The sequence below is a fragment of the Rhinatrema bivittatum genome, chromosome 1 (assembly GCF_901001135.1).
Source record: "Rhinatrema bivittatum chromosome 1, aRhiBiv1.1, whole genome shotgun sequence".
In the NCBI taxonomy this organism is placed as follows: Eukaryota; Metazoa; Chordata; class Amphibia; order Gymnophiona; family Rhinatrematidae; genus Rhinatrema; species Rhinatrema bivittatum.
Window position 1 is genome coordinate 319,379,570 of NC_042615.1, and position 23,577 is coordinate 319,403,146.

Sequence of the window (23,577 nt, forward strand, 5' to 3'; positions counted from 1 at the left end):
ATATCATATGATATTTTCATCCATCAAAAAAACGATGCACATCTCTACTAACAATACAAGATTTCTGCACCATTTTACAAATGCTAATATTTTCGCACATATATTACTGCAACTCGCTATTACAATGACTACCTTCAGGACTATTAAAACCACTACAGCTACTACAAAATGCCTCAGCTAGATTCTTACTAAGGACAATGAAATTTGGCCACATCACTCCCTTGCTGATAGCCCTGTACTGGCTCCCTGTACAATCCAGAATTCATTACAAAGTATTAACTCAAATTTTTAATATCATCAACAATATTAACACGTGCTCAATAGGAGTGACACTTCAATCATACACACTGCAGAGAGCCCTCAGATCGCAAAACAAAGGACTTCTAAAAGTGCCTAGAACACGGAGTTAACACAATTAAGAGACCAAATGTTTTCCATGGCAGGCCCAAATTGTGGAACTCTCTTCCAGAGTCACTACATCTGACAACAGAAAAAAAGAGTTTCAAACGTGAACTGAAAACATGGCTCTTTAGAAATGCATATGATCTACCGTAAAACAACAATATGCCAATAACATCATTGTCAGAACCAGATCATGTGAGTATATTGAGCAATAAGTACTGAGTAGGGATGTGAATCGTTTTTCTGGATGACCGGCGCCATCTTTAAAAATGGCCCGGGCCAACCAGTGCTCCTACCATATGACAGGGGGACGGCCAATGGCATGGATACCCTGTCACATGGTAACGGCAAAGGGCCATCGACGCCATTTTTGTTAGTGGCAGCTGATGGCCCGAGAGCGGGAGATTGCTCCCGGGTCCCCCACTGGACCACCAGGTACTTTTAAAAAGTTTGGGTGGGGGGGGGGGGTAAGCTAAGGGATCTGTTTTAAAGGGTCTGGGTGGGTTTTTTGTTTATCGGCTCGGGCACAGCCGATAAAAAAAAAAAATGATCGGACTGCACGAAAAAAATTTCACGATGTGATTCGGAACCGATTCCTGTTCCAATTCACATCTCTAGTACTGAGCAACATAAAGTATAACAAGACAAAATACGGAGTTTCAAGTGAAGAATAATGAAATGGAAATTATGGATTACAAACCATCATCATATCACCCTAGTTAACCTGTACCTAATGTTGATGTGTTGACCCAGAATATGTATTTGCTGTTATGTTGAACTAGAATGTGTGTGAATAGGACCTAGAATAAGTATTTACTACTGCTTGGAACTAGAATAAGAATGGGAGTGTTGACCCAGAATTTAAACGCTGATTTTGTAAACCATTGTTTATGGCATATAAAACACCTAAATAAATAAAGCAAAAGCAATCTATAATATTTTTGATGGAAAGTAATTATTTTGATGATAGTAACAATGTAGCTTATACTGGAAAGAAATGCTAGCTCCTGGAATAAGACAGAGCATTAGAAAGCTCACCATTAATGCCAGAGGGGGGAAAAAGAGAACACCAGAACAGAACACTTTCCTTTTACTGCAGAAGATGATTCATCTTTTACCCTAATAGCCTTCTGTTTAGCAATAAGTTGCTTTTGTGAGGATACAAAATTAGTTAAATCATAAGCTGACTGAGGAACTGCAAGAGGACCGTGCAAGACTGGGGGAGTGGTCATCTAAATCAGTGATTCTCAACCCAGTCCTTGGTACACGCCTAGCCCATCAGATTTTCAGGGTATCCACAATGAATATGCACTGAACAGATTTGAATACAATGGAGGACTGGCTTGAGACCCCCTTGACTAAAAGGCAAGTAAAATGTAACATGGACAAGTGCAAACTGATGCATACAGGGAAGAACAATCCAAAATTTAGGTACATGATGCTGGGTTATGTATTAGTTATCACCATCCAGGCAAGGGATCTTGGAAATCCCCAGCTCAGTGGGCGGCAGAGGACAAAAAGCAAATAGAATATTAGGTAGTATAAGAAAAAGAATGAAAAATAAAATGGAATATATTATAATTTTCTGTATCGATGCATGATGGGACTGCATATTCAGCACTGTGTGCAGTTCTGGATGCCCCTTTTCAAAAAAGATACAGTGGAACTAGAAGAGGTACAGAGAAGGGTGACCAAAATGATAAAGGTGATGGAACGATTCATCAATGAGAAAAGGCTATACTGGTTAGGGCTCTTCAGCCTGGAGAAGGGATAGCTGAGAGGAGATGCTGGGCTTCAAGGACCTTTGATCTCAATGAGTATGACATTTCTTATGGACAGGTGTAAAATCTGAACAATGTGGCACAGGAAACCAGCTATAGTGCTTGAAAAATATCCAATCTTTTTGGAATATGCTCTTGTCAGGGAGTTCAACCCAACTCTGCTTCTGGATCTGCTACTACTACAAAAGACTAGAGATGTGAATTGGGTGCCGGAATCGGTTCCGGTTTCGGGATCGTGGACCTGCGGGAAATTCCGTTTCCCGCGGTCTGGACAGTTTTTGTTTTTGGCTGTCCCAAGCTGAAAAAAAAACCCCAACCCACCCTGACCCTTTAAATCTAATTATTTATAGGTAAAATTAAATCTAATTATTTATAATCCACCACCTTCCAGACACCCCCCCCCCCCCCAAAAGCTTTCCTAAAGTACCTGGTGGGCCAGTGGGGATCCCGGGAGCGATCTCCCGCTCTCGGGCCGTCGACTGCCAGTAAACAAAATGGCGCCGTGGCCCTTTTCCCTTACCATGTGACAGGGGCTATCAGTGCCATTGGCTGGCCCTGTCACATGATAGGAGCAATGGATGGCCGGCGCCATCTTAAATGTACTTTTATACATTTTGGTTTTATTATTTTGTATCAATGTTATATTTAATTGCTTAATGTATTTTGTACTGATAACAAATGCTGTATATTATAATCTGTTTAGTACATTTTGTTATAAACAGAATAGAAATACTTTAAAATAAATACATTTGGGCAGACTTACAAGACATTGACCAAGAATGGGTGGGTGCACTATATATATATATTTTTTTTTTTTTTAACTATTTTCATAGATAAGATCTTTGCTTTTTGAAAGGGTTTAACTCTCAAACCATGCCAACAATATTTTCATTAGTTTAATCCATGATCCTCACTTTAATCATAATTAGCGGAACAGATTTTTAAAAAAGGGTAAAAACCCCACATGACTAAGTTTGGGGGAGGGGGCTACTTATGGATTCCAGATCATGAATTCTGGTTATGCCCATCTCTAGTACGTTCATAAATTGAGGGTGTCCAAGTCTGTCTCTTCTTCCAGTGGCATAGAGTTTTGATGGCAGTCAGGTAACAACAAATCTAATATCACATTTTGATCCTGGAAATAAGATACTTTGTGTGTGATTGAGTCTGTTTGTAAGTAAGACAAAGAGAGCACGTGTGTGATTGAAAGCCTGCACATAAGTAAGAGAGAGCATTGTGTGATTGAGAAAGACTGATCAGGGAGGTGACTGGTATGTGTGTGTGAGAGAGAGAGAGACTGATCGGGGAGATGATTGGTGTGTGAGAGACAGAAACTGGTGAGTGTGTGTGTGTGTGTGTGTGTGTGTGTGTGTGTGAGTGAGTGAGTGAGGGAGGGGGAGAGAGAGAGAGAAGAGAGGTTGTGGTCCCTAAGGAAGAGGACCATGAGGACAGCTTTAGCAACAACTGCTGCTTCTAGTGTGGCTTCCAAGGGAAAGGACTGCTGGAGAGGGTAAGTAAAGGTGGCTTTTTAAGTTTATTTTTCTTGATTGACTGCCATTTTAATTATTGGGTATTATGTGATATGTCTGCTGTTCTGAAATATTTTATTGGTGTTTGAAGAATTTTAAATAATTTAAGAGTTTTAATTGTTAGATGTTGTTCTGTTCATTAGCTGTTTTGAAACATTTATTCATATAATTTTACAATTATTTCTGTGTAGTGGTCTACAGCAACTTGGCTTTTTCTGTTTTCCTAATTGGAGGTGTATTGGTGTTTAGGACCTGGTTTAAATATTTATAGTGCCTTTTTAAAGGTAGGATTCTTCAGTGCATGCCATAATGCATAACTTTGTGTGGATTAGTTTATGTGCTTTATTCAGATCCTTGAACTATGTTAGGAGCTATATTTCTGTCTCCATTTCTCCAGTTTTGTACTGCAAGAAGAGTGGCTTTTTTGCATTTCCATTCCAGTTTGTCTCCATATTTGTAATTTGTGGTCTTTCTGTACTTGGTGAAGGTAGATCCTGTGTGTATGACCAAGGTGAGATATTTAACTAGCACGTAGGCACATAAAATACCTCATTTTATTTATTGTGTTTTCCCAATAGGCCATGGATTGGTGATGAACTGCTCTCTTTTTATAAGTAGGGCTATTGTGCCTGGTAGTAGAGGGAGTTTGTGTTGCTGTTATTGAGATAACACCAGAATATCTTTTTTGTATGGTGAGTTGTACGGGGAATATTCTAGTTTTGCTTTATACCCATTACTGAGGGTCGGGGGTGGGGATGAGGTTAGCTTTGTGACTGTCATGTATTCATTGTGTCATGCATGTGGAAACTATCTATCAGGTGTGTCCCGACAGAAAAAAGGTTGAGAACTACTGGTCTATGACACTCTTTGAAAAATAGCAGCTCAGCAGCAACCAACAGCCTTTTACATAAAGGTCACGTAACTACTTGTTAGCATCCACTTCTACTTGTCTCAAATTTAATTTTCATTCAACATTTTAAAATAAATAAATAAACTCTTCTGAAGTTATTCAGACCTGTTTGGATATTGTGTAAATATACTTTTGCAAATAAATGCATCAGAACCTACATTCCAAATGCATGTCACCCATCCGTCTAACTTTTATTGTAGCTGTCTTAATCTTGTTAGTTCATTTTAATCTGATTTGCATGCATTTACATGCAATATACATACTGACAGTGATACTGTATGTATTCTAAAATGTCACTGCAAGGAGAGCTCAAACCTTGCATTGTCAGATTTTATCTAGAGCTGTCATCTGTTTGTTGCACACAAAATCTGAACATTTAGCCATTTATTTCCAATTAGAGGAATATAATAATTGTGCCAAGAACTTATAGATCATGGCGGAAATATATATTCACATTTGCTGCATTTTTTTTTTAAACAATGGCTAACTGGTGAATCTCTTTCCAACTAATATGTAAAATTCTATATTAAATACATACGTTTCAAAAATAACTTCCAGCGGAGAGGCCTACTTGAAATTTCATTGCAAGGGTCACAAAATATGAATAAGTTTTATGATCCCGAAGCCTTCCGAAGGAAACTCAGGTCTACGACCCCAGGAAAGCCATCAATTTTTTTTCAGTAGTCCTGAATGGAGGAATAGTCTCTGCTTCAAATCTGGATTTAGGAGAACTATCCCTGCAACAAGCCTAAGTGCAGCCATCCAGGATAGAAAAAAAAAAAGAGACCAGATGTTGCTTTCTGGAATTTTGCCACCAACTCAAAAGGCCAACTAGAATGAACCTACAGAAATGTTACTCTGCTAGACTAGTGTCTACTCTGCTAGACTAGTGTCAACAAAACCGCCATTTCTGGGACAGTTTTTGTTTTCACTTTTTTAGAAGGGTTTTCTCCAGCTTTGACTACTCAGACTAATATCATGGAACAAATGTGGTATGATTTCCCCCACTACAAGTCATGCAATACGGCCACTGACTTGATCTTTATAGATTTAAGAGCAGTCTACCTAACATGCCTGCTCGCTGTTTTGGATACCATAGCGGTTTGGCTACTGATGCTTAAGATCTGAATGATAGCTGGTGGATGAGGGGCACACTTTGGCAGGGCTTCCAAAGGATTGTCAAAAGGTAGTTTTCTGTGGTAGAAAAAAAAAAGCAGACGTGTGAGTACCACCACATGACATATTTATGTACAACTGCAAACCTCCTATACGAACCAGTAATACAAACATATCTGAAAATCACAATGTACTAACCTTGCTTATTAAAAGCATAAAAATAAAAATGTGCTTAAATCCTCATATAGGATGCAAAATCCTTCCAGCTCGAGATCTACACAACTATAGAAAGGAAGCTGGGAGTTGTATGTCTCAATATTTCAGCTTGGTGTCTTGCCATAATAAAAGCACTGAAATAGATGTGCTCTTTCACATTTTATTAACGTTTTCAGAGGTGAAGTGTGACTAAAAGAACCGTTTGTTTACACACATTAGAACTTTGGTGGTTAAGAATATTCAGCCCCATTTACTAGTCTGCCAGAACACGAAGATCTGAAACAAAGTGGCATATGGAGTTAATAAAATGGATATTAGCATTCTGAATATATATAGCTCTCTCTCTCTCTCTCTCACTGCAATACCATTCTTTGAAGAACACAGAGCAATTTGTCCAATTTACTCAAGCAAATGTCATCTAAATGGAAAATGTCTGAACTGTTTAAGTGCCGTATCTTTTAACATCCAGAATTATTGGGAAACTGTCTTTACGATGCAGAACTGATGTTCCTGAACGGTTTGGGAGATTGCTTTTTTAAAATATTGTTGTGTAATACCGTAGCCGGCCAACGCACCTGCAATAAGTAATTTACCTCTCTTGAGGTGATGCTGAGAGCACAAGTCCAGCAGACAGTCTAGATGGAGGTGGAGGAGGAGGAGAGCTGAGAAGCAGTGGCTCTGCTCCAGGGAAGCTGACCGGAGCAGAATCTAGGCTGTCAAATACCAGTTTATTTGCATTCGGGTGCAATATGAGAGGAAGAAAAAAAAACACATCAACAACAGATTAAATTCTCCTTTACAAAGTGGACCATGGGGCCTCAGGTACGTTAGTAGTGTGAAAAGAATCAGGCTCCCAGAAAAAGCTTCTGAATAAGGCAGTCGTGATATGTTCAGCATGGGACGGCAGGGAGTGGTGACGTATTCTTAGTACTGTGGCAAAAAGATTAATTCTGTATTGTGACAATGAACTGTAAGTGAAAACCTCAGTGCAAGGTCCTATTATTAAAAAAACCCAAATATTTTTTCCAGAACATTAAATTTAGAGCATGGTGTTGCTACTGTAGGTGATGCAACCTGCAGAAATAGTTTTAGTGAATATTTTTTTTCTGTTTATAAGGGGGAACTTTGTACCATCAACTTAATCGTTCCCATGGCTTCAATAAAAGCTACCACACCTACTTCCTTCAATATTTTTACTCTGGTCTGTGGGCTACGCAGCTCTAACGATCAAGTAAGGATTCTGCTAAATTCCTGCATCAATTAAACTGTGTATTTCCTGATATTTGGCCTATAGCTTATTTCAAGTTCAGTTAGTTATTCAAATGATCTAGAGAGATTTACTCCTGACAGGAAGTGGAAGGAGACCCCACAGGAAGTCCATCTGCACTCACCACCCCTGAGCCAAGTAAATCACCATAGCTCCTAGCAGCATTGGGGCAGTTCCACTGTAGTCTACTGGAGCACCAGTTTCTTTTCCCTCACTTCTCACTCCTCTCAACTTTTTTCCCCTTCACCCCCATTTTTTGGCCACCAAGTCTTTTCTACCCCTCTCCTCCTTCCTGCCACCTGTTTTCCCACCTTTTCCTCTCCTTTACTCATCTATCCCTACCTCATTTACGGCACATTTTCTATCCATTTGGCCTCTTACATTTTCTTCTATTCATTATCTCACCATTCCCCTCCCATATTACCCAGAAGTACAAATAACTCCTCCCATACCTTTCGTTTCCACTTGTGCCTTTACAGTGAATATTAATGCACATAAGGAGAACCCCCTGTTCCAGTACCTTGGCATCCACCACTGCTCACTTTTCAACCCACTGCCCTCTCTTCCTCACCACTGTCATCTAGTTTACAATGCTCTGGATTCTAGAGATGTGATTCGGCCAAACCTTTTGGTTCGGCCTTCGTTATTGGCCCGCAGCAGGAAATTTTGTTTCCTGTGGTTCGGGTCGATTTTATTTCATTTACCCCCCAAAACCCGCTCCAAATTACAACGGGGCTTGTAAAAAACAAAAACAAAAACCCAAAACAAAACAAAACCCCCCCAAACCCACCCCAACCCTTTAAATTTAATTAATTGCAACCCCCCACACTCACGACCTCCCAAGACTTCCACAACCGACCCCCCAAGACTTACCGAATGTCCCTGGTGGTCCAGCGTGGTCCCAGGAACGATCTCCCCCTCTCAGGCCATCGGCTGCCACTAATCTAAATGGCGCAGATGGCCCTTTGCCCTTACTGTGTGACAGGGGCTATCGGTGCCATTGGCCGGCCCCTGTCACATGGTAGGAACAATGGATGGCCCATGCCGATGGCCCGAGAGGGGGAAATCGCTCCTGGGACCACGCTGGACCACCAGGGACTTTTGGTAAGTCTTGGGGGGAGGGGGGCTTCCTATTAATTAAATTTGAAGGGTTAGGGTGGGTTTTGTTTTTTTTTTAAATGTGCCCTTTCTCCCCCCCCCCCCCCCCCGAAATACAATAAGAAAACCACATGAAATTTTGTGGGTTTTCTTATCGTTTCATCACCCTCCCAAAATGAGACGAAATAGGAAATATCTTTTCTATTTCCTATTTCGTCGCAAACGAATGCACATCCCTACTGGTTTCTTCTTGATCTGTCTTTCAGCTCTACCCGCAAGGCCTTCCATGCCTCTTTCCCCTTCTGCCTTCACAAAGCCATTACTCCCTACCAGCTATATACACCAGGAAGAAACTTCTACCCAACCACTCCCATCCTTAACCCTCTCATGACAATGTTAGAGTGCTCCCCCAGTTCATCCATTCCACAGTGAACTTCATCTGTGACAGTATAAAACTCCCAAGCCTTCCTTTTAAGTACTATGAATATTTTAAGCTCATCTCATATTGGAGCCAATTATCCTTTTCTTTGGATTTTTCTATATAATCAAAAGTTCCTACAATGTATTCCACCCTGCAGTGCACATCAGGCAGTTTTTCATTTCTTTCCAAGTTTTATGATTCTTCACAGATTTCTCCAACAGTTGTGTCAAAGTAGAACTGTCATTGTAATGGACTGCAATCTAATGATTATGAAAGGTGCTTGATTAACACCAGTGGAAGTGGAATTATCTTATTTATCCACACAACAGACACAGCCTGGACAGAGTCAGTACAAGCTTTCCTGCATTGTCTGGTCAATGTAGTTCGATCCTGCATCCGAGGCAGCGCCTCGAAGCGTGAAAGGATAATATAGTTTCCAGACTTCTGCAACCTTTTTTTTTTTTCCTTTTTGGATCAACAGTTTTCATCCTGTTCCTTTGGGTTTCCGGATCAATCAGAACCATCCTCTGTTGGGCTATAGTGTGAGGAGCTTTCTCAGTCCTCCTACATAGAGCTTAATTTACAATCCCCCACTTAGATGAGCGATTGCAATGACAGTCCAAGGTCAGGGGCCACAGACCTCAGCTACGTCCAGGGGCCCAAGTCTAGATAATAGACATCACCCCTGAGCAATGGCCGAGATTCTCTCTCCTCTACGGGGTGGGGACATGTGCTCTGCAGTATTCTTGTTCCTGGCTGACCTAAGCAGCAGCAGTAGCTGGGCCCAGGAATCAAACCTGGGTCTTCTGCATGGCAATGTGCAGCACTGCCACTGAGCCGGCCCAACCTAGGCAGTCTTTACTCACTGAGATTGCTAATAAGAAGGCCAAAGTGTCCTCTTTAAAGTACTTTTCAATATTGTCTGAAAAGCCACTATGCAGTGGGTTCAATCCGCTCATCTATCCAGAGATGATGATACATTTTATTCGAGTAAACCAATCGGCTTCAAACATGGTGTGATGGCCACCTATGGTCCTGTAACTTATCCTAATGAACTGAACTTGATGAGACTGAGGCCATTTTCAATAGGGTAAAGTTGAAAAGCATTATAAAAATCCATTTTATTTTTAAAGTGATGTGAGCAGAAAGAAATTCCTATCTTATAGGAAAGAAGTAATAGATAAAGGTGGATATTTTATTTTAAAATATCCATGCAAGTGCACTGTTAAGTTAGATGGGAATAGTTATACATTCACAGAGCCAGTAGGTCTTAGGGATCTCCTAGCAGGAAAATGATCGGCCTATATGATTAGAAGAGTATTGACAATGCATTTTTCCTTGACTAATGTTTTCTTTATAATCCGTTCAAATGTCTTGAGACTCACTTGAATTTCCTTAAGTATAATAATGACTGAACTGTAATGTTTAATGTTAGGTTGAAAATTTTTTTTCCTGTTTCTTATTAAGGACTCAGTCATTATGAGATTTCTTAAATGTTTTGTTTATTGTAAACATTTTGAAAAAGTAATAAATAAAGAAAAAAAAAAGTGATGTGAACAGTAAGGTATCTGACTGAAACATAGTCCACTATGTGATAGTATTGAATCTTGGTCACTACTCATCTGAGTCAGATTTAATCTGTCACCTAGAGATGAAAGGCTCTGTAAATCCTGTCTCATTCCCCTAAATCTTACATTCACCCAACCCGACTTTTTTCAAAGAATCCGACTAACACCTCAACAACTGTCAAACCTTCTTTGCACATTAACGTCACACTGGGCAGCAGACCACTTGTGGCAGACAACCAACCAAACAGAAAGGCGATTCATCACAAGGGAAAAGTGCGTTATATAAACAGACAATGGAAGGGAAGAATAATGGTATCAGTAGTTGCTCGTGAATATGTACCGTAAAGCAGCAAAATTAGGGTTTTTTTTCAAGCTATTAATTTACCCTTTTCTCAGTTCTGTTTCCCCATTTGGTTTTACACTTGGGTAATTCATTTTTTTGTCATGTATACAATATATAGATATTCATGTCCCTAAACCCACTCAGCAGCTGTGCATACTCTGTTCATGAGAGGAATACACAGGGGGTCCAATTTAACAGCAGCCAAATGGAAGCTCCCAAACAAATATTTAGCACCATTTCCTTAGGAATGAACTAAAAATAAAGATGATCACAGATTGTGTGTGTGTGTATGTGTGTGTTTGTTTGGTGGGGGGAGGGGGGTGACACCTAAATAATTTTGTTTTCTTTGTCGAATTATCTAAACTTGTTTTTCCTAGCACTAGTATTTCACAGTTCTAAAAGCTGTACAGAATCAGACAAATTTCTTTTTAAAAACATTTAATCATGGCAACAAAACTGGAGTTGATGCTTTGACTGGGAATTCTTTCCTTCAATATGCTACCCTACGTGACGAAAATCCCAAGGAACAGAGAAATGGGGTTTCTGTCTAGGCTGGTGTGAGGAAAGGGCTGTTATTTGGGATCAGCACAGGCACAAAGGGAAGCAGACCTCACGGCTGGCAGTGGGGCTGCCTGAATGACCCACACAGCTGGATTCTCGCTGGTCTGAGTGGATACCGACTCTTTGCCGGGAGCGGCAGAGGAAGTCTGAGCTTCTGTTCCATTACACAGACCTGCGGACAGACCTGGGAGAATTTGCTGGCTAAAGATAAACAGACATTAAAAGAAGTCAAGAGATAGAAACACCGGAAAAATTAAAAAAAAAAATAGCTAAAAATGAATTGCTGTGTGCTTTACAACCACAACTTACTTCAGATTCTCAGCTGACCAGCCTTTAATGGCAGCAATTTTAGTGGATTTTTAGAGAGATTCACTTTGCTTTCAAATTTGAGAGACGAAAACCTGAAAGTGATTACCCAAGGCCACGAGGTTTTGATGCAAAGGTGCTATGCTTTGCACGAGGACACATATAATAACTTCTAAGCGACATTATTGTAAACCATGGCAAGGTGTTTGCCGTTTGAGATTCCTATCACCACAAGCTTCAGCATGTAAGACATTTTGCTTACCACATTATAAGCTTCCCTATCGACAGCATGATTAAAAAGAAAGAAAGAAAAATTCTGCAGATTCCTCTCCCCAAAACAAAACAAAAAAAAATTACCTGTAAGTGACATTTAGGAAATGGTATTTCAGCATTATTTTATATACGTGAATTATTTGTTTTGTTGTTTAATTGTAAACTGACACGGGAGTGGGAGGGTCTGCAAGGCAATCTGCATCTTCATTGAAGCTGCAGCATCTTAAAAGAGGATAATCCAAATGATATTAGAAACCATGCTGGAATTTTTTTTTTTTTTTAATTAAGAAAATGATGCTGTCTTAATCTTCCCAATGGATTTCTGTATATGGGCGTGGCAGGCTGTTGACTGGGCTAATTTTTCTGAAGGCAGTGGAGAGGAGCGCTGCCACATCAATGCTCATACACCCTTCTCTGCTTCTACCGCATACAGCCGAGTTCCAATCCCAGGCCCAGTCAATCTATAACCTGTCTCTCCTGATACCGTATATACCAGCATTTCTATCTGGATGCTTGAAATGAGACCATGCTAATTCTATACATGTACAAGGTTACATTCAGAAACGTTTCCATTCTGGAGGAGAGGGGTGGGGGCCAAATTTAAGAAGCAAAGTCTCCAGATTTACAAAATATATATGTATTGGTATTGATAAAAATCCGTTTTCCCCCTAAATTTCTTCTTTTCTAAATACTACCTCCACCCCCATCTCGCTTTTCCTCAGCCCTGAGCTCTTTGCTTCTCTTCTGGGCTTTCTCTCCTCGTCTCCTAGCAGATAGCAACATGGCCGTCTCCATCCTGCAGGACAAATGAGGCACTTTAGCACTGCTCCGTGTGAAGCTACGTTTCTGCCTACTGACCTGAGGAAGCACTCCTTAGCAGGCCCGGGAGAAAGGGGAAGCCCAGGAGATGGCACTGAGTGGTTACAGGGAACAGGGTCACCCCTAGATGGCGATCGCACTTATCTGCCATCATACCTGGATGAGCTTTGTGCAGTGAAACATGGAGGCTGGTATGTACTTGTATAAAAAGAGAACCAGCTGCTTTATTCAGACACAATCTACTTGCTAGATGCATCTTTTAAGTGCTTGATTTGTAGCTGACATTCTTATTAAGGACAGAGGGGTAAAGTCATACTATTTCTGGCTTATAGTTGGAAACAGTAAAATAATGGCTGATTTCTACATTTCTGGTTAATATAGCATAGATGCTGTGCCTATATATCAGCTGAGCCAAGTAGTAGAAATCTGCCTCAAAACATCTGCAAAATCCTCTCAAAATGATTGCTGATATTGTAATAGATAAGAAAAATACACGTACACAGATGCTAAAAATCTTTAACTGCTTGGACCGGTTTAAAAAATAAAATCCTACTATTAGTTAAAATAATTATCATATGCATTTGTATATTAAACAGGAAGATCTAAAACCATAACCATAACCAATTTTTTTCACACACAAAGCTAATGCTAAAGCTATTAGAATTTCGTCCCTTTTTTATTGTGGGGGTCTATAATTAAACCTGCACACTATTTCAAAGCAAAACCCTATTGCTTCAATTAGATAAACCAGGTCACTGATCACATGAATGCTTTAAAAAAAAAAAATAGCCCTCTCCATATAAGTTGGATAGTACATTAAAGTATAACATAAAACCTTGAAAAATGGAAATAATTTTGATCTGATAATACAGTTCTGCTGTTATTGCCTCTCTCAAGATACAGAATTATATCTCCAGCAACCAACAGTCCCCCTGAGTAATCCTGAAAGCCAGACCTATTTGTAGTTCTTGAGAGCTGGAGCTGGCCACCCCCTGCTTTAAGGGATGGAGCCTTAACCTGCACCACCCTTTGAACAGTAAAGGTAGATATTTTTATTTATTTATTTAAGATTTTTATATACCGGCATTCATGATACAATCACATCATGCCGGTTTACATATAACAGGGGTGTACAATGAACAACAGTGTAACCTGTGGAAGTGAGCAGTTACAAATAACAAGGGAATTAAAACTTGGGAGAAGAGAAGAAAAAAGGAGAGGATAACTTTAGATAAAGATATTTACATTAGATAAAGATATTTACAATATTGATAAGATATTGACTTATTGATAATATTATTATTTATATAATATTATTATTTATATAATATTATTATTTATTATAATAATATTATTATTGATAAGATATTGACTTATTGACAATATTGATAAGATATTGACTTATCAAGTAATCCTCACACTAACTCTAGTTAGTACACAGAGCCTACCGATGTCTTCCCCTAAATATCAAATGACAGGTTATTGTTTTCTCAATTATTCTGGCATAATCGTAACCTGTTAAGCAAAACATTAACTAAAAAAAAAAACGAGATGGTTTTGCTATTCCTTCTGTAACTGAATACGTCATACTGTGTACCAAAAGCAAAGACAGGAACACAAGTGATTAAATGCAACACTGTACATTTTGTAACACTTTACATTCTTTAAACCCTAAAGGCGGTTTTTAGCGCTGTGCAGGCATGGCACATATCACAGTCATTTAGTAATTTGCCATAGCATTCCATATACCTTGTAAGACTTTGGATTGGAAACAAAAAAAAAAAAGGAATTGGTATTTGAAAATGAATATCAAACAAATCGCAATACCAGTTGCTCGTTTACGGCATTGTGGAAGCTTGCAGAGTGCTCTGCTTTGCACAACGGTTAGTAGAGGAGTGCTACAGTATTGCAGAAATCAACAAAGTATTTAATAAAAAGAAAAAGAAAAGGATTAGAAACGTGTGAAGCAGAAGCTCCAGGAACAGACCACGCAACTTTTCATCACAATTCTTAAAGCAGCAGCACTAGCAACATGTTGCTGGATAATTCAGGAGGAAGTTAAAATGAACTAAATCCTCAGGATTCTCCTTTTTCATTCCATTTCTGGAGATACCTGTGTTTAAAGCTTTAGAAAACGCCTTCTGTACATCTGCTCTCATCATTTTGAACCCAAGAAAGGCAGAAACCCATGCAGGCCTTGCTCTGGGGCAGGTGAAGTGCAACTACAGCAAGAAGTGGACCCAGGGAAAGAGAGATATTTTTACATACAGGCAGTGATGCCATAACAAAAGGTGCATAGCTTTCATTCCAATAATTTGTAAAAACATAACCAAAATCAAATAGTAGATATCGCCCTTATTTGTCGCTAACAGAGCTTGGCAAACTGCTCTGGAGAATCGAACTGGTACTGCTGCTTTAAATCCAGCTGCGTATATCCATTCCTTCTAATTCAAAATGGACTTCAGGAATCAGTATATGGGTGAAGACACTCGAGTACCTAAAGGTGATCCCATGCCCACAACACAGCGACACCTCCTTCCATGTGTATATTGTTTGAGCCATTTCAAAGGAGCAGCAGGTAGTGCTTTGAACATGCAGAGATATTTGGGAGGCTGAAAGGCTAAAAGGCTAATCACAAGTTACTAAAAAACTGCCCTCGGGGAACAGCAGGCTGCCTGCAAGGTACAAGCTGCCACGGTTCAGCCACGACATGAGGTCAAAAGCTAAAGGCTCCCCGCATCCAGCCTCCTTGTCAGGGCAGATAGCTCGGTACAAGGTACAACCTGGAATGCCTCATGGCAACTGTAAAACCTACTTCATTAAAGGAATTTTACAGCGCTTGGATGAAACCAATCATGTTGGGATATAACTCTAAGCCAGTCACTTTAGATTTGAAGATTTCTATCGCTTTTAATCCCACCTGCATGGCCTGTCATGTCCTACTTCCTGCTTATTCAAAATCTCTCTCTCTCTCTGTATAGATAGAGCTATATGTATGCACACACGTTTTTGGACTCAACACTTCATTGTTTTTTTTTTAACCAAGGATATATAAATTTTAAAGAGAAGAAAGTTAAGGTATTTGTACTTCAGAATGGAAGATAAGCTTCTCATTGTAAAAGCCAAATCTTAGTAAATTTGTTCTCTCAATGATTTCATGATATTGTTTTCCCAATGAATGATGGGCAAAACTGTTTCAGATATAGTACCATCTCTTTAAACAGAACACTGCTTTGTGACTGAAGCCTCTGATCCAAAACAAATGGCACTGTCTCCACTTATGGCTACCATGAAGACTCCAGGTGAATTTCTCTGTAGAGACAATAGCTATATCCGCTATGCCCAATCCTTAGTAGCATAAAGGCTCCATTGTGTTTGCATTGTGCGATATTATTTTACCACACGGGTGATGGTTAATGTGATACAACCGAGTAGTTACCTGGCATCTCCATTTATTGTCTGGCATTCCCTAGAGGCAAGGGTGCATATAATGAGTACATAATACTTCTGGCTCAGAGTTAAAACAGAAAATCAAAGCTTGCTTTAAATTCTGAAATGAAAAATAATGCACCAGACACACTTTTGCAATGTACTGACAATGTGTTAGGCCAGGGGTTCTCAACCCAGTCCTCAGGAGACATCTAGCCAGAAGATTTTCAGGATACCCACAATGAATATGCATGAGAGAAATTTGCAAAGAATGGAGGCAGTGCATGCAAATTTATCTCATGCACATTCATTGTGGATATCCTGAAAATCTGACAGGGTAGGTGTGTCCTAAGGACTAGTTAAGAACCACTGCATTAGGCAACTCTAATTACTTGAAAAAAAACCCCAAAAAAACTCAAGTTATAAGTGTACAAAAGGACAGAATATAAAATAGATGCTGCAAAAATATTTTGGCTGTATTTCCTGGACTGTGTTGCACAGAAAATTATTTGCTACAGTCTTTATAGTATCAAACCAACATCTTACGATTTTTTTTTTTTTCAGATTTTTCTTGGATCCTTACATTTCAGTACCAACTGCAGTCTATACCACATTAAGTATATTCTCCAATTGGGTTCATCCCCAGTAAATTCTATTTTAAACAGAAGGCCTCCACACATCCAGAAATCGGCAGGATCTTCTCCCAGCTCTTCTACCTCATGTTACCAGCCTCCATGTGTGTTGTGCAAGCTCTTGAAAAGCATACATGACTGCAGGTAGAAGGAAGAGGCCGAGAACCAGCAAGGAACACAAGTAGAGCCTTCCTTTCCTGCAGACACGCAGAAAGCTTACCTTCATGATTTTGCTCTGCTTTGAAATGAAGAGAATCTCCGACAAGTGGGTCAGACTAGCTAACAAGAATCCTACCAAGCAGTCGGGGGTACAAATACAAAGACAGAAAAACGCTTAAAGATGCAAGCTTTCAGGATTATGCAGGTCAATTCCTCAATCAAGGACTGGTGTGATCTCAAAAGTGTGAGTCATCAAACATTCATTAGTTTAACAAAAAGAATTTCCTCCACTTAAGTGGAGGAAATTCTTTTTCGCCTTGAACCTTGCCACGCTACATTTAAAAAGAAACTTAAGACTTGGTTGTTCAAACAAGCATTCCCTTAGAGTTAAGAGCAGGATGAAAGACATTTTCAAATTAATTCGTTCTTTCCCCAGCCCCTAGCATATAACTTCCCGAAGAGATCATTATTGAATTGGACTTAATCATATAATCATGTTACTTATTTATTATATAATCATATATACATATAATCATGTAGATAATCATATAACCATTTATTAACTCGCATGTTATTTATTAACTGTTTAGCAATTTATACTAATCTGTTAACTTGATTAATCTGTTCAATGTAAACCGCTAAATGAAGCGATAGTTCTTGTTCCTTGTAAACCCCTCCCCCCTTTGCCCAGTCCCCCACTGCTCATTCTTACCCCCCCCCCCCCCACCCTGCCCGGCCCCAGTGTTCATTCTCTCGCTCCCTACCCCATTCCCCCTCCCATTACTCATTCTCTTTCCACATCTGACACTCCTGCCAACTCACGTTTCTTCGTGGCTCTCATATGCTTTGTGCTACTTAGTACCTGTACTCTTATACTTCTCAGCCATGACTCTGAGAACAGTGTGGGGGGGGTATGGATGACGTGGGTACTGCACAGCTCGTTTGCTGAGAATTTCATGGCGCTCAGAGTTGGCAGAGGGAGGCTACCATGGGCTGCGCTTTCTCCCATCCTCATACAACGGTCAGAACGGGTGTGGGGATGGAAATGGGCTGCAACCCTGCACTGAGTCATAACCCCACCTCGAGTTTGCAAAATACTGACTTCAGCTAAGGCTATAAGGATTTTTCCCACAAACAGAAAATGGGGAAAACCCTTTAGTATATTTAGTCCTGAATTAGATCTGTGCAGGGAAATTGATATGCAGCTCACTACTGCTTCATCCCAAGCAGAGAGCTCTTACGGAACACTGAAAACATGACAAAACTCCAACAGTTTTGTGATAAGAGGGATGTGTTTGCACACCGCTGCGTACGTTGAGAAGTGCTACAGAAATGTTAAGTGGTGGTGGTACTCGTAGTAATGTGGTATTACAAAGCTCAAGAGGTTTGCTGAATTATTTGCCTTCTCCTTCATGACACTGAGGATATAGCAGACAGACTGATGCAGAAAAGTGAAGACCAGAAAAACGGAACAATCAGATGGCAAGAAGGCAGGAAATCATAGGAAGAGGCAGCTTTATTCCAATTCTATTCAGACTTCAGAAGCAGTTTTATATCATACAATATATTACAGGATGGCAGGCAACTCACTCATGCAGCATGGCAATTCTACAAACACCCGAAAAGGTTTCCTAGGGCGATCAGTCTAAACAAACAGATGTCTTTCGACTTAGATCTAGGAAATCACTCTCAAAGCACACTTTTGTTATAGAAAGTCATTTTAAAAGTCACCACTGAATTTCTGTATGCCCTACAGCATTTTATGCTAATCTAACCTATTCTCAGTTGAACTCCCAAATTAGTATAGCAATTGCTCCGCAAATTGCTTTATTCCTTTCACTGTTTTTCCATATTTTATACATGCTGGGCCTGATTCACTCAAAATCTCTGAAAAATTTCCGACAGTTTTTTTTTTTTTTAAATAAACTTTGGAAAATAAAAATAATCATGCCCTATGCTTAAACGCAGCAGCTCAGAGGCCCTGGAAATGTTACAGCAAACCCTTTTACAAGCCTATTTTGACTGACCCCCACCTAAAATATCAGTTTTATTAGAATATCCATGACCCTCATTATCCCTTGCCGGTCATGCAGAGATACTCTCCTGACATCACCAACATTTGGATTTGGGTTCAGGAAGCTTACTAATTATGCTCAAACTATAATATCAGGTAGAACTAAGGGCCGGAGGCCAAAAAAGCTTGCCTGGACTTCAATCACCAGGCTACCTCATTTAAAAATCCTCCAAAGCATTTACGAGGTCCATCTGCACATGGATCAAACTTGAAAAAGAGAAAATAAAATCCACAGAATTATTTCATTCTTAATGGTACAAAATGTCATGGCTATAAGCAGGAGATTTAAAAAAAAGTTACAGATTTTAAGGAAGGCTGTGACTTGTATGTGAAAACTTTAAAAAGCCCTCTCAAAGCTCTTGCATATTTAACTAGGCCTGCTCTTTTTTTTTTTTGCCACTCTCCACATTAAAAAAAAGACCTTTCCCTTCATTAACTCTTTCTCAGCATTCCTCAAATGTAAAATATCATTGTCCACTAAATCCATCCTAGGTTAGCATGCACTGACAGCTCCAAACAATACTAAGTAACTTCACAGCAGGAGGGTAGGGAAAAATGGGAAATACATGGGCATCCATGATCACACAAGTGTACATGAATATTTAACTTTGCTCAAGTAAGCTATGCAGGCTAGATATATCATCCTACCATCTATGCTTCTTATATTGACATCCTCTTCCTTACAATCAATACAATCTGATGAACAACCAATCGTGTGACGTTCATTTTGGAAGGCCACAATTATTAGCTTATTTTTACATTTGTGGCTGGCTATAAGGTTAGAAAAATGCAGCCTTCATGTGGTTTCCCTATAGCCTGACTGACCATATTGATGTCTACAGTACCTGTACCACAAGCTCTTCCCCATTTCCTTCAGCTCTGTTTGGGGCACTATCATGATACAGGATGACAGCAACTCCTACACCGCAGCAGTAATTTGCATTTTATTACATTATCACCTTATGTGATAATAGTTTGAAGATAACTGATCTGTTCAGTATTTTAAATAGAATAATGAATGTATAGCTAATAGGTTATTACATAGCCATGCCCAAACGTGGTCATATACTAAATTCCTCTTTCTTCCTTTATTTTCTTTCAAGAACTGAGCAGAAGCCAACATCTTTAGTTTGATGTGGGGTTTAGCTAGAACTTCTTTTCCTTTCCAATACAGGAAGGATAACATGTGGGAAGGTGTGTATGTCTGGAGAGGACAAGGATGGCAGGAGAGTGCACAAGTGACCAGAAGGATAACATGCCGCTGGTGGATGCATATGGCATGCCCATTTCTCCTTCACCGTGAGTACTTTTCTTGTATTCTTTGCTGACTGCTTGCACAGGTCTTAGATTGTGAGAGTATGACTGTTACTTTTGTTTTCATGCTCCAGGTTTTTTTTTCTGAGTTGACTGTGTGAAGGCCAAAGCAGAGTTTTCAGTTTCTCTGCCTGAATCTTACTTTTGTGTCAAGAACTATAATAGACCTTATGACTGCAGAAGGGATGCCACCATGAGTTTTCAGCAGTCATGATAGTACATGCCTTGGATCTATTCGCCACATGCAGAAGCCATCTAGTAGATTTCTTTTGGAATGATAGCTCTTTGGCCTTTACATCAGGGTCAGATAATTGATATAATATCAACAGTTAGTATATTGCTATACTTTCAAACTCATATTTGAATGTTATATCCTTTCTGGGGGTTTTATGCATTAGCTTTATTTGCTTATATTACAGGACTTGATGTAGGCAATGTCCATTCTGCAGCCACCAAAGACTATTTCGCAAAACCTAAAATATCCTTCTGTAGCAAATGATTTTCCTCTCTCACCTACAGAATGACACCTTAGGGCTCACATGAGAGGATGCTTGTGATAGGCAGAGATCTGCCATACTACTGAAAGCAAGCAGGAACATGCTTTATTCCCACTACTTTCCCTCTTCAGAGTCACTGTAAAAAAAAAAAAAATCAGCTCTACACTGACAGATGTTTTCAGTTTAGTGCTAGAGTGTCTATACTGATGTGCAAGTAAATGAATCCATGCGTGCTACACTGTGATAGCTGGTAGCGTGCATGATGATTAATAGAGAAGTAAGCTTGAAAGAAACCGAGCTTAGTGTATATATATATATATATATATTAAATATTAACTATGGACATTTGTGTAATCCATACCTGAGAAAGCCTTTTGTGGGACTGTTGCATTATATAATAGTACAAGAGCAGACAGTGGTGTCTGTACTAGCTAAAGAATTGAAAGTAAATACTAGAGAATCTATAGAATAAAATGCATTAATATGTGAGATGCTATGATAATAATAATATAAGAACATAAGAAAATGCCAAACTAGGTCAGACCAAGGGTCCATCAAGCCCAGCATCCTGTTTCCAACAGTGGCCAATCCAGGCCATAAGAACCTGGCAAGTACCCTGGCAAGTTCGCATGCATGCAGAAAATGTAATTGTGAGGATGTGGGATGTGATAATGAAAAAGAGAGATGACTAAAGATGTGAATCTAAGGAAACCTATGTCTACATAAGAGATGGAGTGCAGTTATGTGCAAACTTTTGTGCGTACAAAATATATGCAAGCAAACATGAATAAAAATGTGTGCACAAATTAGCGATGTTCCATGCAAATCCCATGTTAATCAAAGTATTAACTCCCCAATTCAAAGAGATATGTAGGCTTAACTCAGGTTTTCTTAATATTGAAAATGTAACTCCTGGTCAGAGGTGGAGTAAAGTTTCTGGGGCTGTATGGGACGGAAACTGGAATTTGTGGTGCTGGTGCTCCTGTACACAGGATTTATGTGCAAAAAACATGATCTGTGCACATAAAAGTTATTTACCTAAAAGTTGTGCACACAAATCATGAGATTGGAGCACAATGTTTAGGAGCATAACATTTCTGCACACAATGTTTGTTTACAGAAAAGTACAGAATATTACTTGTAATGGGGGCTATTATCTGTGGACAGCAGGATAAATCTTCCACACTAGTGAGTGACATACATCATGCAACAGTGCTGAACAGTTCACCAGAGCTCAAAACTACCAGCCCAAAAAGGTCTTTCTGAGCATGTGCAAAAGTTGCCATGCAGTCTCTGCCTCATGATCTCCTCAATCCATACCAGAGTTTGATATGCAAAAGTCAACCCTCCAGGGAGGTGGATGAGGAATGTATGGCTGATTTATCCTGTCAGATCAGAACAAAAATGGGAAGCTATTATCGCATAGAAATGTTTTTGCTCTATAAGAAAAATCTCTTAAGAGACGCCGTCTGGCTTGCTGATGCAGTTTCTTCTTTTACCTGAGATGTAATTATGTCAAGCAATGCACATTTAGACGTCTCCAGTTAACATTCCAGTTACTGTAAAACATAAAATAAAATATAAAAATAAAAAATAAAAACTACAAAAATAATAATTATAAAAAAAATTTCTTAGAGAGCAAAAACATTTCTATACGATAATAGCTTCCCATTTTTGTTCTGATCATTACTATTTTTTGGGTTTGCTCAGCTCTTTTGGTTGTGTTGATTTATCCTGTCTACAGAGAAACCCCATTATAGGTAACTATGTTTTCTTCGTCGACAAGCAGGATGAAATCAGCCACATTAATGGGGAATCCAGAGCTGAGGGTTGCTGCAATGGCTACAGGTAAAATTCTAAAGACAACCCGGGACCTTTCAGATGGGGAGGGTTGACCTCAGCAGAAATGTTTCTACAAAACTGCTTGTCCAGATTTACTATCTCATCAGGACATGCTGTGTGAACAGATGACCAGGTAGCAGCCTTTCCATTCTCCTTGATGGAAGTAGTCCCAAAATGGGTCACTGAGGCTGCCATTGTTCTTACTTTAAGTGCTTTATCTACATCTTCAAAACGCAAGCTTGCCAGTGAGTAACAGTAAGAAATGTTGTTCACCACCCAGTTTGAGAAAGTTCTTTTAGCTACAGCCTGTCCCAATCTGTTAGGATCAAAGGAAATGAATAACTATGTTGGCTGATGATAAGGCTTAGTTCTCTGTAAGTAGTAAGCTAGGACCTTCGTAGTCTCAAGACTGGAGAGCTTGCTTTCCTCTGTGTGCAGGTGCTTTTGGGAAATCAGTGGGCAGCACGATGGATTGGTTGGTATGGAAGGCAGACACCAGCTTTGGAAAACGTTTGGATGAGTCCATAGAACAACTATGTTGTGATAAAATAAGATAAGGAGATCATGAGACGAGTGCTTGCAACTCACTCACCTTATGAGCAGAGATTACTGTCATGAGTAATAGGACTTTCCAAGTAAGGAACTTCAAAGTTCATTCTGTGAAAGGGCCTCAAAGGTGGTCTCATGACTTGTGCCAGTACCACATGGAGATCCCAAGGCACTGGCAGTTTTCTGACTGGTGACTTGGTGTGCCAAAGCCCCTTTATGAACTTAGCTACCAGAGGATGGAGAGAAATCGATTTCCTTTCCACCTGAAAAGGATAGACTGTGATAATGCTCAGATGAACCTTGATCAACAAAGTAGCCAGGCCTGATGAAAGGTGAAGAAACAGGTGTTAAGAAATACTCTGGATGTGCAGTACAAAGGGTCACACTTATAGGCAGCACACCACATGGATAACCTCTACTAGTTAAAACCGGAAAAACTCTATATGGAAGACTTCCTTGAGAAAATAGAAT

The 23,577-nt window shown here is 39.6% G+C and overlaps 1 protein-coding gene across 17 annotated transcripts in view; it reads right to left on the reverse strand.

The window, feature by feature from the left end:
- The window catches only part of PDLIM5 (PDZ and LIM domain 5), a 423,776-nt gene that overhangs the window by 168,745 nt on the left and 231,454 nt on the right, over positions 1 to 23,577 (reverse strand). For 13 of the 17 annotated variants that reach the window (XM_029597605.1, XM_029597592.1, XM_029597612.1 and 10 more), the window contains 4 exons: positions 16,050 to 16,079; positions 11,261 to 11,413; positions 6,548 to 6,667; positions 5,688 to 5,816 (listed from right to left, as the gene is read on the reverse strand). The exons of 2 other annotated variants lie outside the window; for them this stretch is intronic. In XM_029597605.1, the coding sequence (XP_029453465.1) occupies positions 5,688 to 5,816; positions 6,548 to 6,667; positions 11,261 to 11,413; positions 16,050 to 16,079 (432 nt within the window). The remainder of the gene's footprint in view (positions 1 to 5,687; positions 5,817 to 6,547; positions 6,668 to 11,260; positions 11,414 to 16,049; positions 16,080 to 23,577) is intronic. 2 more of the 17 variants (XM_029597608.1, XM_029597617.1) reach the window with 2 other exon arrangements.